Raw genomic sequence first — 15103 nt, forward strand, 5'->3', positions numbered from 1 at the left:
CCGTCGCTAAGCCAGCGCAAACGGAAATCGCAAAGATGCAGGAAAACGTTTGCGCTGGCTTAGCGACGGAAAGCGCCGGCGCTTCTGGGAGCGCCGGCGCTTCTGTTGCGAAATCCAGGCAGATTCGCCGGCGTCAGGATGGTCGTGGCGCCAGTAAAACGTGAGTGGGAAAACGGCCATAGTTTCATTGCTGTTTGTCAGGCAAGTTGGCACAGTGGCTTTTTTGTTCAAGGAGCTTTTGGGGTTAGTTTTAATCTGACTCAGGGTTAATTCTTCTTCTTCTTCTTCTTCTTCTTTTTGCATTGCATGCTCTTTTCCCGATTTTCCTGTAGGCCTTAGTGAAGCTCTGTGTTCGTTTTAAGAACTCTGCTTAGAGATAAAGGCATAAATATAGAGGAAATTGCTTAAGATTTGCACATCCTAAAAATGTTCTCATTCATATTCAGTGATAAGGTGATATATTTGCGTCTCGTGGTAAACACAATGTAGCACAGTATTGTGAGGAGATATTTAGCTGTATTTCTAACTCATTCTTTTGTTTAGTTGTTGCTTTGTCAGAGAAACTTCTTCTAATATAACAGTTTGGGAATTAGAGCGAGCGAGAGAGAGAGTGTTCACGGAATGAATAACAGACAGCAAGGCAATGGCAAACCACCCCGTAAAAAGTCTGCCGTGAAAACGTTGCAAAAGCAATATCACCCCAGAGTCAAAAACGACTGGTGCTTGCAGAGGGGACTACCTTTACCTTTTTATCTATGAGTTAACCTCTCTCTGAAAATAGATGCAAGTTAATATATGAATGATGATACCAGCAAAGAAGAAGACCCTCCCAAAATGGAGAAGATTCTCTCAGAACAGCAAAATAAAATAAAATAATAATGACTCCAAAGTGAATGCCCCATTCTTTTCTCCAGTGTGATATAACAACACTGTCCCAAGGTATAGTCTAATGGCACAGCATGCCTCCAGGGTAATCTAGTCCAGTGATCCCCAACCTTTTTGGCACCAGGGACTGGTTTTGTGGAAGGCAATTTTTCCATGGACCAGGGGCTGGGATGGTTTCAGGATGATACAATTGAGCACTTTATTTTGCTGTGGTGCTTAAGCACGTGGACTCTTATCTGGGAGAACCAGGTTTGATTCCTCACTCCTCCACTTGCAGCTGCTGGAATGGCCTTGGATCAGCCATAGCTCTCACAGAGTTATCCTTGAAAGGGCAGATTCTGGGAGAGTTCTCTCAGCCCCACCTACCTCACAGACTGTCTGTTGTGGAGGAAGAAGATAAAAGAGATTGTGAGCTGCTCTGACATTCGGAGTTGAGGGCAGGATATAAATCCAATGTCATCGTCTTATTATTATTACATTGTAATGTATAATGAAATAACTATACAACTCACGGCCCCATTGCTAAGAAACCACCGAACTGTACCAGTCCATGGCCCAGGGGTTGGGGACCCCTGATCTATTGCAACTCCCTGCACAGTGTGGGATATTCACAACTACCTCCCCCCGACACCCCTATTATCCCCCTACTCCATGCCCAGTAGATGGGGGAAGGAAACTCTCCGGGATCCTTCAGAAAAGTAGACTGGAGAAAAATTGCTTCGTCATCCCAAAGCAGTGAACAGGATTTCCCTGGGCATGTAAGTCCCTCTAAACACCTGCCAGGTGAACTCAGGGGACCTTGGGCATAACATAGAATCACAGAATCATAGAGTTGTAAAGGACCTCCAGGGTCATCTAGTCCAACCTCCTGCACAATGCAGGAAACTCACAAATACCTCCCCCTAAATTCACAGGATACACATTGCTGCCAGATGGCCATCTAGCCTCTGTTTAAAAGTCTCCAAGGAAGGAGAACCCACCATAAGAACATAAGAGAAGCCATGTTGGATCAGGCCAATGGCCCATCCAGTCCAACACTCTGTGTCACATAGTGGCCAAAAAAGAAATTTTTATACACACACACACATATATATCTATATACACACACACTGTGGCTAATAGCCACTGATGGACTTCTGCACCATATTTTTATCTAACCCCCTCTTGAAGCTGTCTATGCTTCTAGCCGCCGCTACCTCCTGTGGCAGTGAATTCCACATGTTAATCACCCTTTGGGTGAAGAAGTACTTCCTTTTATCTGTTTTAACCTGACTGCTCAGCAATTTCATCGAATGCCCACGAGTTCTTGTATTGTGAGAAAGGGAGAAAAGAACTTCCTTCTCTACTTTCTCCATCCCATGCAGAATCTTGTAAACCTCTATCATGTCACCCCGCAGTCGACGTTTCTCCAAGCTAAAGAGCCCCAAGCGTTTTATCCTTTCTTCATAGGGAGAATGTTCCAAACCTTTAATCATTCTAGTTGCCCTTTTCTGCACTTTTTCTAATGCTATAATATCCTTTTTGAGGTGCGGTAACCAGAATTGCACACAGTATTCCAAATGAGACCGCACGATCGATTTATACAGGGGCATTATGATACTGGCTGATTTGTTTTCAGTTCCCTTCCTAATAATTCCCAGCATGGCGTTGGCCTTTTTTATTGCAATCGCACACTGTCTTGACACCACCTCCCGAGGAAGCCTGTTCCACTGAAGAATCACTCTAACGGTCAGGAAGTCCTTCCTAATGTTGAACCGGAAACTCTTTTGATTTAATTTCAACCCATTGGTTCTGATGCTACCTTCTGGGGCCACAGAAAACAATTCCACACCATCCTCTATACGACAGCCCTTCAGGTACTTGAAGATGGTGATCATATCAACATTCTGCCCACCTCCTACCTTATGAAATATACGCTACAACAAGATGCATGACAGTTTTTGCATTTCCCAGTTTGGAAAGATGTTGTCTTTGGCAAATCATCCGGCGGTTGGCAAGCTCGTTGTTTGTAGAATCAAAATGAAAACACTGCCTAATGGTCGCAAGGCTGCAACAGTAGTACTGCTGCTGCCCTTCTGTAGAGAGAGCATTACTCAGGAAATTACTATAATTTAACATTTCCAGGGATAGAATATTTTTTTCCACTGTAATATGGTGCCATGCTCTCCCGAGACTGACTGTCAGATGAAATCTAATTGAATAGAATTGGATTGACATTGTATTGCTCGTCGAGTGCACTGCAGTTAAAAAGCTCTGATTAAAAATTAGAATGTAGTTTCTTACCATTTAGCTCCCAATCGCAATTCAGGGCTAAATGGGTAAAGGGAGGAAATTAAAGGATATCTTGACTTATCAGAATGGCATTGATTTAATAGAGAATGATGATTTAGGCAAGCTTCGTGAAGCTCGCGTGGGGATGCGTCGTGTTGATTGCAAGCATTGTGAGAGCATCGTTTTTCAAGTTCTGTCCTGTAAACCGAGTCCATCCTTGGCCTATGGAAATCGATGCTTTCGAATATGAGCAGAGTTTGTCTTGCTGACTGTCTCACTAAATGTGGGATGGGTGGAAAGGAGGAAAAGACAGCCCAAAATGTTATTTTCTCTGATTTCACCCACATCTTTGCAACCCTTGTATATTCTTAATTTGGTTGATATCATGAGAGTCAGTTGGTGTAGTAGTTAAGTATGCAGACTGTTATCTGGGAGAACCAGGTATGATTCCCCACTCCTCCACTTGCAGCTGTTGGAATGGCCTTGGGTCAGCCATAACTCTTGCAAGAGTTGTCCTTGAAAAAGGCAGCTTCTGGGAGAGCTCTCTTGGCCTCATCTACCTCACAGGGTGTCTGTTGTGGGGGAGGAAGGTAAAAGAGATTGTGAACCGCTGTGAGACTCTGCGGTTTGGAGGGGAGGGCAGGATATAAATCCAATATCATCATCATCTTCTTCTTCTTCTTCTTCTTCTTGATGGGCTTCCACCATACCTCCTGGAGGTTTCATGGACTTCCAGAGTTTTTAAATGATGAGGGTAAATATTTCTTTCCAGAAAAGGCTTTTTTAAATAATAATAATAGTAGTAGTAGTAATCTTGTTAAGAAAGATGAAAATAGTATGGGAAAGAGGAGTGGCCACCACTGTCTCTACCAGAACAAGGGTTCTGATGGATATCACAGCCTGAGGATTAGACATCAGATTTCTTCCACTAAATCAACGTGAGTGGAATCTTCATTATGTCAACCATGTGAAGATGCCACGTAAGCGGGATGTATAAAGCATAAATGGGGTTAACAATATAAAAATGCTGTGGAAATGCTTGAGAGAAACAAATCAGGAACAATTTGTAACAGAATTTTGGAGAGCAGATTTGACTCATGGATTTGGGAGTATGTTTTGTATGACTCTTGTTCTTGATTAAAACAATTTTATTTGGTAACATATGGTAACAAATTATATTCCTTGCATCATTAATAACTTCTTTTATCTATCCCATATATTACTTTCTACCCACCCCTCCCCCTGTTACTTGACCCCTGCCGGTGTTATTTACTTAAAGTACTAATGTTTAAAGGTACCCTTAACTAATAAAAACAAAATTTAATATTCTTCTTTTTTCTAAGACGTAATCATTATCAAAAAGTGTCCAATGTCCTTTTATTTTACTTACTTACTCTTACTCAGATCTTATTCAGTTCCGCAGGGCCTGTAAGACAACCCTCTTCCGGTTAGCCTACGCCTGACTGGATAAATGTAGCTTATTAGACTTCAGTGAATTATATTGAATAGTTTTAATGTTAAGAATTTAAGGTTTTTAGGTTTTTAAATGCTTCGATTTTTTAATTGTAATAATTCTGTACTTTGTTTTATTGTTTTATCGTTTGCTGTAAGCCGCCCTGAGCCATTTTATGGGAAGGGTGGGGTATAAGTTATAGAATAAATAAATACATAAATATTTTCCACTCTTTTTCTACATATCTTCTGAACTTTTTCCACTCCATCTTAAAAACTTCTAAATCATAGTCTCTTAAAATTCTTGTTGATTTGTCCATTTCACTCCATGTCATAACTTTTACAATCGAATCCCATTTCTCTGGTATTTTTTCTTGCTTCCACAACTGCGCATATAATGTCCTAGCAGCTGAGAGCAAGTACCAGATTATAGTTCTATCTTCTTTGGGAAATTTTTCCATTTGTAATCCCAACAGAAAACTTTCTTCAACTTTTTTAAATTCATATCCCAAGATCCTAGAAATTTCTTGTTGAATCATCTGCCAATACTTTTTTGCTCTTTCACAAGTCCACCACATATGATATGGATAGTGCCAGCCGAAGTGCTAAAAATAACAGCTGAGACGGGGAAGAAAAGTGGTTGTCATATAATCAACTATTAAAAATACAAAGTGGCAAAATAGAATTGAAAACTGCTGAAGAGCTGAATAATAAATATGATTGGTTTCAAATGCAACAAATTAAGAGCTTGGTGGAGAAGGACATTAAAACTGAAGGAATAAGAAAAGAGCAAACAGAAATGGAAAAAAGTTCTGCTTGGAGACAATGAAAAATTGATTTCAAAATTATATAAATTACTTTTAAAATGGTCTACGGAAAATGAAGTAGTGAAATCTCAAATGATTAAGTGGGCAATTAATGTAAATAAAGAAATACAGATGGAAACTTGGGAATATTTGTGGAAGAACTCTATGAAGCTTTCGACGTGTCATAGTATTAAAGAGAACTGTTTTAAAATGATGAATAGATGGTATATGTCTCCTAAGAAATTGGCAAAGATGAATAATAAGATGCCAGACAGATGTTGGAAATGTAAAAAACATGAAGGTTCTTTCTATCATATGTGTTGTATGACTCTTGTTCTGTGTAATTTCTAATTGTACTATTATTGAAAATTCTTTGCTTACTGTGTGTTTTGATATTGTACGAGAGGTGTCTGATATTACTATATTAGTACATGGTAAAGAATTAGTGAAGACTGTTATGTACAGTTTACTAGAGGTTTCCTTAACCTCCAAGTGGGGCCTGGAGACCTCCTGGAATTAAAAATCAGTCTCTGCATAACTTCAGGATTGCCAGTGCAGGAAAGGGAGTTTTCTGGCAGAGGAGAGGGGCTCCAGTCCAAACAGCAACATCACTGACACAGTGTTGCCACACAGAAGTGATGTCATTTTGTCATAGGGCGCTCTGGTTTGAGAGCAAAACTCTATGGTACAATTGCAATTGCCCTCAAACCATAGAGTTTTGCCCTTGAACCAGAGTGCCCCCACACAACATCTCCAGCATGATGATGTCACTTTTGTGTGACATCATCATGTTGGGGACATTATGTGGGGACGTTGGTTATTTAGTGGTCTGGAGAAGCCCCCCAAAGCGCGGGATCCCCTGCTTAGACCTGGGAGCTGGCCGGAGGTGGAATTCTAGCAGGAGCTCCTTTGCATATTAGGCCACACCCATTTGATGTAGCCAATCCTCCAGGAGCTTACAAGGCTCCTTTTTTGTAAGCTCTTGGAGGATTACAATGCACTTTTTTTTTGTAAGCTCTTGGAGGATTGGCTGCATCAGGGGTGGGGCCTAATATGCAAAGGCGCTCCTGCTAGAATTCCACCCCTGGAGCTGGCTATTCTACTTTTGAAAACCCAAAACTGGAAGCCCTGTTTAAGCCATGTTATTTTTTTTACCTGATTGCTTATATTCACAGTGTTTCCCCTCCCCCCTTTTCCTTGTGCTTTCTCTCTAGATACCACAACATACTCCACCGAACAGTCTGAGCACTTTAAGCCATGCAAAGACAAGGATCTTGCATACTGTCTGAACGACGGGGAATGCTTCGTCATCGAAACCTTAACAGGTTCCCACAAACACTGCCGGTAAGTCTTTAGACCAAGCGAGGAGAGCTGTAAGGCTGCAAGCAGAAAAAGAAAAACAAATACTCCTTGACTGGGAGATACGATTTGGAGTTGCAAATGCATGGAACCTGACACAGATTGAGATAGTTGTTTTGAATGGTGTGACAGTTTGCAATTAAGAATTGTGACAAAGAACAGTGACTTATCTCCTATGCAGAAGTGGCGTGGGGGAATGATCATTGCGGGTTTTCCACAATCACCGAGGACCTATTTCTTTGCTGGTTTGGCTGGAGGGTATAAAACTATGTCTAAGTGGAAACCAATCTGAATTGATTTTATCTGGCGACGTTTCCCCTTTGGCGTTTGAAAGCTGAAAAGGAGTTTTGATGCTAGGACCTTGAGGACTTGCTCAAGAAAACGAGTGATTTTATTACTTCCCCTCGAATGAACTGTGCAGTTCGCTTTCGAGGTGTTTTCTCATGTAGTGGACTGACTTTGAGGGTTTGCAGAGTTTCTGGGCAAAAGACTGTCCTTAGCTCGCAGAGGGGAGGCGGGCTGTGAAAATCGAATTGACCGGTAGTGCTGCATCTAATTTATATTTGGTACTGATCCTCAGGAATGGTGGTGAGGTTCAGGGGGGAAAAAAAAATAAAACCGGGTTTGCCTTTCGAGATAATACATCATCTAGGAGTTCCTACACGTGATTATTCGGTAAATGCACTTTCTAATGCAATTAATCAACAGATGCAGTTTGGACCATTACCACTCATAATAGAATATTGTTGTGGACCTACATTTTCAGCATCCGTTTCAGGGCAAAAATAGGGACAGAAGCATCTTAAAAGGGGTGTGTCTATAGCACAGAGGAAAGACTGACCTTATACATTTCCATACCTTGAAGCAAAAAGTAGCTACAATGTTTGTCTCCTGCTGTTTCAGAGAGGCCCCATTGTGGTAGCTTTTCATGAAGTTCGTGTCTAGGGACAGGAAGCCAGAAAAAGGAATTCTCTATGCTACTTGAAGCAGACATTTCATGTTTCTTTATCACGAGACCAGCTCTGCCAATGACCTATATATGCGATTCACCTTTTTAAAAAACCATTGGATTGTATTAAAGGAAGCACCCCATGTGATTTTTTTTTTTGAAAAACATGGACAATCAGCCTGCCGTCTGGACTATGGATGCCAACTGGGTTAAGAAATTCCTAGAAATTTGGGGGTGTAACCTGGGGAGGGTGGGGTTTGGGAAGAGAGGGACCACAACAGGCTATAATGACTTAGAGTCCAACCTCCAAAGCAGCCATTTTCTCCAGGGGAATTGATCTCGATAGTCTGGAGATGGATTGCAATACTGGGGGATCTCCAAGTCCCAACTGAAGGCTGGCATCCCTAGGCTGGACTGAGACTGGACAATAAGTTTATCATACCATCAGTGGCCTCACCAAATTGCAATTGAAATGTGGTAGAATCTGCCAATTTTCAGTCAAGAAAATTGTTTGCCTTTTTCAGGGGCGGGGGGATGCATGTGAAGGATACTGTATTTTAGTGCTACAGTTTTCTTTGGATTTTGGTGTATAGTGCCTTGCCAGTGCTGTGTTTCTATGACTTTTGATTTTTGTATTGCTCAGACAGAGAAAAATTAGTAAGGAAAATAGCCCCACATGTGCAGAAGAAGAAGAAGATATTGGATTTAAACCCCGCTCTCCACTCCGAAGAGTCTCAGAGCGGCTCACAATCTCCTTTATCTCTCCACCCCCACAACAGACACCCTGTGAGGTGGGTGGGGCTGAGATGACTCTCCCAGCAGCTGCCCTTTCAAGGACAACCTCTGCCAGAGCTATGGCTGACCCAAGGCCATTCCAGCAGGTGCAAGTGGAGGAGTGGGGAATCAAAACCGGTTCTCCCAGATAAGAGTCCGCACACTTAACCACTACACCAAACTGGCTCTCCTGTGTTACAAAATTAATATCTGGACTCAAGTTAAATAATAAAAGTACACCCTCATAAGAAAACAGATATTGTCCCCTTTGGGCTTGATGATGATGATGGCAGTAGCAGTAGCAGCAGCAGCATAAATATGTTCTATATTATGACTACAGCTGTACACATGTTTTCATCATGTTGGGATAATGGCACTTTGACACATGCCAAATAATGCACTTTCAATCCACTTTTAATGCGTTTTCCAACTGGATTTTACCATGCGGAATGGCAACAACCGCTTGCTAACAGTCCCTGAAGTGGATTGACACCTCATTCTTTTCCATGTGTGAAAGTGCCTTACGTGTCCCATGCACATGACTGCCAGGAGATACCAGCCTTACCAGTGCCTGACCATCAATTGTAGAGTCATACGGTGTGTGAACGGGTTAGGGTTGGGGCCATACTAGACATTACTTGTTATAGAAGATTCAAGGTTTATTGGATTTAGATCCTGCCCTCTCTGCCGAAGCAGGCTCAAGGCGGTTCACAACCACCAAAATAAGAACAATTTAACAATTAATAAAACGAGTTAAACAATTAAAATGGTTAGCAATTAAAACAGTCTGGTGCTAATTGTATCTGATGTTTTCTCGCTTTAGATGGCATTCAGTCTATATCTGATGTATCTCAGTCACCCTGTATCAGTCCTTCAATGTCATATTAAAGGCCTGCCGGAATAGAGTTGTCTTACAGGCCTTGCGGAACTGGGCAAGTCCCGCAAGGCCCTAGCTTCTTCCGGCAGTTGATTCCACCAATAGGGGGCAGCAATCGAGAAGGATCACTCTCCGGTGGACTGTAGTCTAGATTCCCTCGGCCCGGGGATCGCTAATAGATTTTTCGTCCCAGATCTAAGTACCCTCTGGGGAATGTGTGGAGAGAGAAGTTCATCACAGAGACGAGCGGCCATATTGCATCTGTGAATCCCAGAGGAAACTCCTATGTATTGAAGCACATAGAGGCCTAATTCTGGTGGGGATCATGACAAAGGAAGAGGGGCTCCTGCCTTTCTCCTGTGCACTGTTTTCAGCTGTTTAAACAGCCCAGAGTGGGAGCAACTGATGCCCGACAAGATGAATAATGCCCACTCCCACAGACCTTGGATTATTTCAGTTACCAAGACCATCACGGAGGGGGGTGGGGGAGAGAAGCAAGAGCTCCTTCTCTCCCCATGCTGCAGTCCCTCTCAGAATCAGGCCCATTTACATTTTTGGCAGAAGAAGTGCCACTGGCCATCACATTTAAAGGGACAGCACACCTTTTTAAATGCCTTTCTTCCATAGGAAATAATGAAGGATATGGACACCATCTTTTGGGGCTCATAGAATTGGATCCCCTGGGTATTTTGGGGAGAGGCACTAGATGCTATACTAAAAATTTGGTGCTTCTACCTCAAAAAATAGCCCCCCAGAGCCCTCAATACCCGTGGATCAATTCCCCATTATTCCCTATGGGAATCGTTCTCCATAGGGATTAATAGAGTGCCCAGTAAACATTTCCCTCTTCCCCCTTTCTAAAGTGGGTTTGGAGGGCCTCCAAACCAGGGAATCCCCTGCCCCCTCCCTCCCTCTCACACACTTACTGGGTCTTTTTCCTGCAGAACTTTACTTGCTCTGCAAACGAAAGCAAAAGAAAGGGAGGGGCCGTTCTCCGACGAAACTGTTACTGACCCTTTCCCATGAAGCCCTTCCTGTTTCCTGCTTCCTGCTCAGCCTTAAAGGCACACATTTGAAAAACGGACCTGTTTGCAAGTTTCTAAACCTGGAGGAGCTCTAAAACTACATGATGACTGTGAGGGCGGGGCTTTCTCCACCAGCCAGCTGGCTGGGGGTGGAGGGAAGCCTGTAAAAATGGGGGATCATCCACTGGGGATTGGGAAGCCTACGGCAGCGCGATGACATCACTGCGAGTGAAGTCATTGCGCCGGCAATGTCAGGGGAGGATCCCCCCCTGCCGGCCCAGTGTGGGCTGGCAGGTTGGGAACCTCCTGGGAACTTGGCAGTAACATCTAGTTTGGCTCTTTGTGCTGCTAGAATAGAGGGGGCCCTGGTAGCCCCGAAGTAGTCCATCCTTCTAGATGACTTTACCAAAGATGCCTGGGACATTTATAGAAAGAAAGAAGTCCCATCTAGCTGTTAATATTCAGCTCCTGGCGAGTGCTTTTGTTTTTCCTTTCAATCAGATATGCTCGGCTGATCCTTCCTGTCTCCCCCACACACACTTATTTACTTTCCTCATGTGACACTCTTATTAAATTAATTATTTGGAATTATGCAGCGTAGAGATTTATGACATTAACTCACTAAGCCCGTCATAAAACTTTAGTGGTGCTTTAGGAGACTGTTCTATCAGTAGCCGGGTTACTTTTAGGACCGAGAGCAGTTGTACACAGAGAGGGGGGTGGGTGAATTTATCTCCCCACCAGTAAAGCATTTAGGCCATTGCCTAGGGTGCCACCAGTTCAGGGACACAGAATTGCCCCCTCATTAAAATTTTTACTACAGCGCCTTCCTCCTCCCTCAGCAGTGCGGCCTAGTGCACTTCAGGGGCCTGCTGAAGCCAGCACTGTTGGGGAGGTGGCTCACACAAGCACAAGTGTGTTTGAGCCGGGAGAAGGTGTAGGGGGTAGAGGGAAGGCCATGGGTTCCTGGTAGACATTCCAGGGGTGGCCAGGGACATCACGCTGGGGGCATTCTGGTATTTGGGCAAACTATGGGGAGTTTTTTGCCTCAAAACCATAGAGTCTGCCCAAATGGCAGAGTGTCCCTGCATGATGTCCATGCTTGGGGGTGAGGTTTCGCTACTGGCCAGCTGGTGGGTGGCAGGCTGAAGCTCAAAAAACTAGGGTTTTTTCCTGTGCCATTGGAGGAATACAACCCTATTCCAGGGTCCAGGGCTCAACAGGATATGTTGTGAAGGTAAAAATAAGCTGTTAGTGGTCAATGAGCAAGGTTGTAGGTAGGGTTCCCAACACTACATCGACAAACTCAGAGAGATTTTGGGGACAGTGCATGGGAAGGGTGAATTTTGGAGGAGGGTGGGATGTCACCCCTGGTTAATGCTCTAGGCTTTCTCCCCTATCTCTATCATCTATCATGGAGACTAAGATAAATGCCTAGAGTATCATTGTTTTTTTCCCCTCTCACTCTTCAGTGGCAGGAAATTTGTGCTGGGGTGGGTAAATCGCCTACATGGGTGGAAGGCCTTAGTTAGGGTTGCCAAGTCCAATTCAAGAAATAGCTGGAGACTTTGGGGGCGGAGCCAGGAGACTTTGGGGGTGGGGCCAGGAACAAGGGTGTGACAAGCATAATTGAACTCCAAGGGAGTTCTGGCCATCACATTTAAAGGGACAGCACACCTTTTTAAATGCCTTTCTTCCATAGGAAATAATAAGGGTAGGGGCACCATATTTTGGGGCTCATAAAATTGGACCCACTGGTCCAATCGTTTTGAAACTTGGGGGGTATTTTGGGGAGGGGCACTAGATGCTATACTAAAAATTTGGTATCTCTACCTCAAAAAATAGCCCCCCCCCCAGAGCCCCCAATACCCGTGGATCAATTCCCCCTTATTCACTATGGGAATCGTTCTCCATAGGGAATAATAGAGTGCCCAGTAGATGTTTCCCTCCCCCCACCACACTTTCTAAAGCAGGGGGAGGGCCTCCAAACCAGGGAATTCCCTGCCCCCTCCTTCTCTCTCACACACAAATACTTACCGGGTCTTGTTCCTGCAGAACTTCACTTCATCTGAAAACGAAAGCAAAACAAAGGGAGGGGCCCTTCTCCGACGAAACTGTTACTGACCCTTTCCCATGAAGCCCTTCCTGTTTCCTGCTCAGCCTTAAAGGCACACATTTTAAAAAGGGACCTGTTTGCAAGTTTCTAAACCTGCAGGAGCTCTAAAACTATAGGATGACTGTGGGGGCGGGGCTTCCCCCATCAACCAGCTGCCTGGAGGCGGGGGGAAGAGCACATATGTATAAACAAGGCCTTAGGAGAGCCATTGTGTAAATCAGAGAATAATAAATATACCATTTTGCCACTTGACCTTGAATGCTAAAATGTTGGTCACATTGGTCACTTCTTTGCATTTGACTTAGGGGAAACCTAATGTATAGGAGCCCCATGGCACAGAGTGGTAAGCTGCAGTACTGCAGTCCAAGCTCTGCTCACAACCTGAGTTCGATTCTGACAGAAGCTGGGTTCAGGTAGCTGGCTCAAGACTGTCTCAGCCTTTCAAACTTCTGAGGTCAGTCCAATGAGTACCCAGCTTGCTGGGGGTAAAGTGTAGATGACTGGGGAAGGCAATGGCAAATAGGGTTGCCAAGTCCCCCTCAGCCTCTGGCAGTGGACTTTTTTTGCACGTGCTATGCTAGAGCATCCGGGAAAACCATAGAGTTCTCCTGAAAGCGCCTAGAGCAGCTGGTGCACGCCGTTGCCCCTGTGATGACTTACAAGTGACGTCATCCCTCTGGCAATGTCAGGAAGGGATCCTCCCACTAGCCCACTGTGGGCTGACAGGTAGGGGACTCCCAAAGTGGGAAACCCCCGCTCAGGAATTTGGCAGCCCTGATGGCAAACCACCCCATAACAAAAACATGTCATGATGTGACATCACCCCATGGGTCCGTAATCACTCAGTGCTTGCACAGGGGACTGCCTTTACCTTTACCTTTTTAACTGAATGTGTAAACTGTTGAAAAGTGGCTTGTTTGCACATGAAAATTTATCTGTGATGCTACGTTTGTCCAATGATGATGATGATGAAGAAGAAGAAGAAGAAGAAGAAGAAGAAGAAGAAGAAGAAGAAGAAGAAGAAGAAGAAGAAGATGATGATGATGATGATATTGGATTTATATCCCGCCCTCCACTCCGAAGAGTCTCAGAGCGGCTCACAATCTCCTTTACCTTTCTCCCCCACAACAGACACCCTGTGAGGTAGATGAAGATATTGGATTTATATCCCGCCCTCCACTCCGAAGAGTCTCAGAGCAGCTCACAACCTCCTTTACCTTCTTCCCCCACAACAGTCACCCTGTGAGGTGGGTGGGGCTGGAGAGGGCTCTCACAGCAGCTGCCCTTTCAAGGACAACCTCTGCCAGAGCTAAGGCTGACCCAAGGCCATTCCAGCAGCTGCAAGTGGAGGAGTGGGAATCAAACCCGGTTCTCCCAGATAAGAGTCCGCACACTTAACCACTACACCAAACCAGCTCACTACACCAAATGATGCGGTGGCTGAGCTTAAGCCGTGCATACAGAAAGTCCTGGCAAGGTTCAATCCCTTGTATCTCCATCGGGAGGGGGGAGTCACTAGGTAATGTGAAAGACCCCCTTGTAAGACCCTGAAGAACTGCTGGCAGCGAGAGTAAACAATGCTGACCTTGGTAAAGTAAGAGTGATGTGGTTAGTCCCCGGGTAAGATCTGGAGATCTCCTGGAATAACAACTGATCTCTGGATTACAGAGAGAGCCAGTTTTGCGTAGTGGTTAAGTGTGCAGACTCTTATCTGGGAGAAGCAGGTTTGATTCCCCACTCCTCCACTTGCACCTGCTGGAATGGCCTTGGGTCAGCTATAGCTCTGGCAGAGGTTGTCCTTGAAAGGGCAGCTGCTTTGAGAGCCCTCTCCAGCCCCACCCACCTCACAGGGTGTCTGTTGTCAGGGGTGGTGGGAAGAAGATATAGGAGATTGTAAACTGCTCTGAGTCTCTGACTCAGAGAGAAGGGTGGGGTATAAATCTGCAGTCTTCTTCCCCTGAGGGAAAATTGTTGCTTTGGAAGGTGAATTCTGTGACATTATAGTTCACTGAGTTCCTTCCCCTTACAAAACCGCACCCTCCCATTTCATTCCCCAAATTTCCAGTAATTTTCCAACCCAGAGTTTATAACCTTACATTTAAAAGTCACTTAATTTATTTGCTCATGTAATTGGTGCCCACCAGTCCTGGAAGTGGAAGCAGTGCTGCAAACCAGTCATCTCCATCTTATTTAGAGAAGAGGATCTGTTCTTTCGGGTAGCTCGATGCCTTTGTGTTTGCTTGTTTTCTCACTAGAGATTTTTAAAAAGCAGGCGGTAATTCGACACCGGTTGGAAATAATTAAATAAAAAGGGAATAAAATCATTATGCACTAGGTCAGCGTGTATGTTTTATCAGCAGATGCATGGCACAGATTGTATTAATAAGGGTATGGATTTTATTGAGTAAGTGCCAGCAGGAATAAATATCAACTCTGAATTGCCTTTTTATATGCCGTATTTTCAAGGTTGTTACACTTAATTTTCTCTTCCCAATTTCTGGCATGTTCACTGGGGCAATCATCTCGTTTGAGTGGAGGGCCCCACAGAATAATGATGTCCCTTTCTCTCTCTCTCTCTGTCTCTCTCTC

General features: G+C 44.3%; 1 protein-coding gene across 2 annotated transcripts in view; it reads left to right on the top strand.

Annotated features, from left to right (window-relative positions):
- Positions 1–15103, top strand: part of LOC132573533 (pro-neuregulin-3, membrane-bound isoform-like) — a 1173232-nt gene that overhangs the window by 461720 nt on the left and 696409 nt on the right. For both annotated transcript variants that reach the window (XM_060241045.1, XM_060241046.1), the window contains exon 3: positions 6629–6758. In XM_060241045.1, the coding sequence (XP_060097028.1) occupies positions 6629–6758 (130 nt within the window). The remainder of the gene's footprint in view (positions 1–6628; positions 6759–15103) is intronic.

Source organism: Heteronotia binoei, chromosome 6, assembly GCF_032191835.1.
Source record: "Heteronotia binoei isolate CCM8104 ecotype False Entrance Well chromosome 6, APGP_CSIRO_Hbin_v1, whole genome shotgun sequence".
Classification (NCBI taxonomy): Eukaryota; Metazoa; Chordata; class Lepidosauria; order Squamata; family Gekkonidae; genus Heteronotia; species Heteronotia binoei.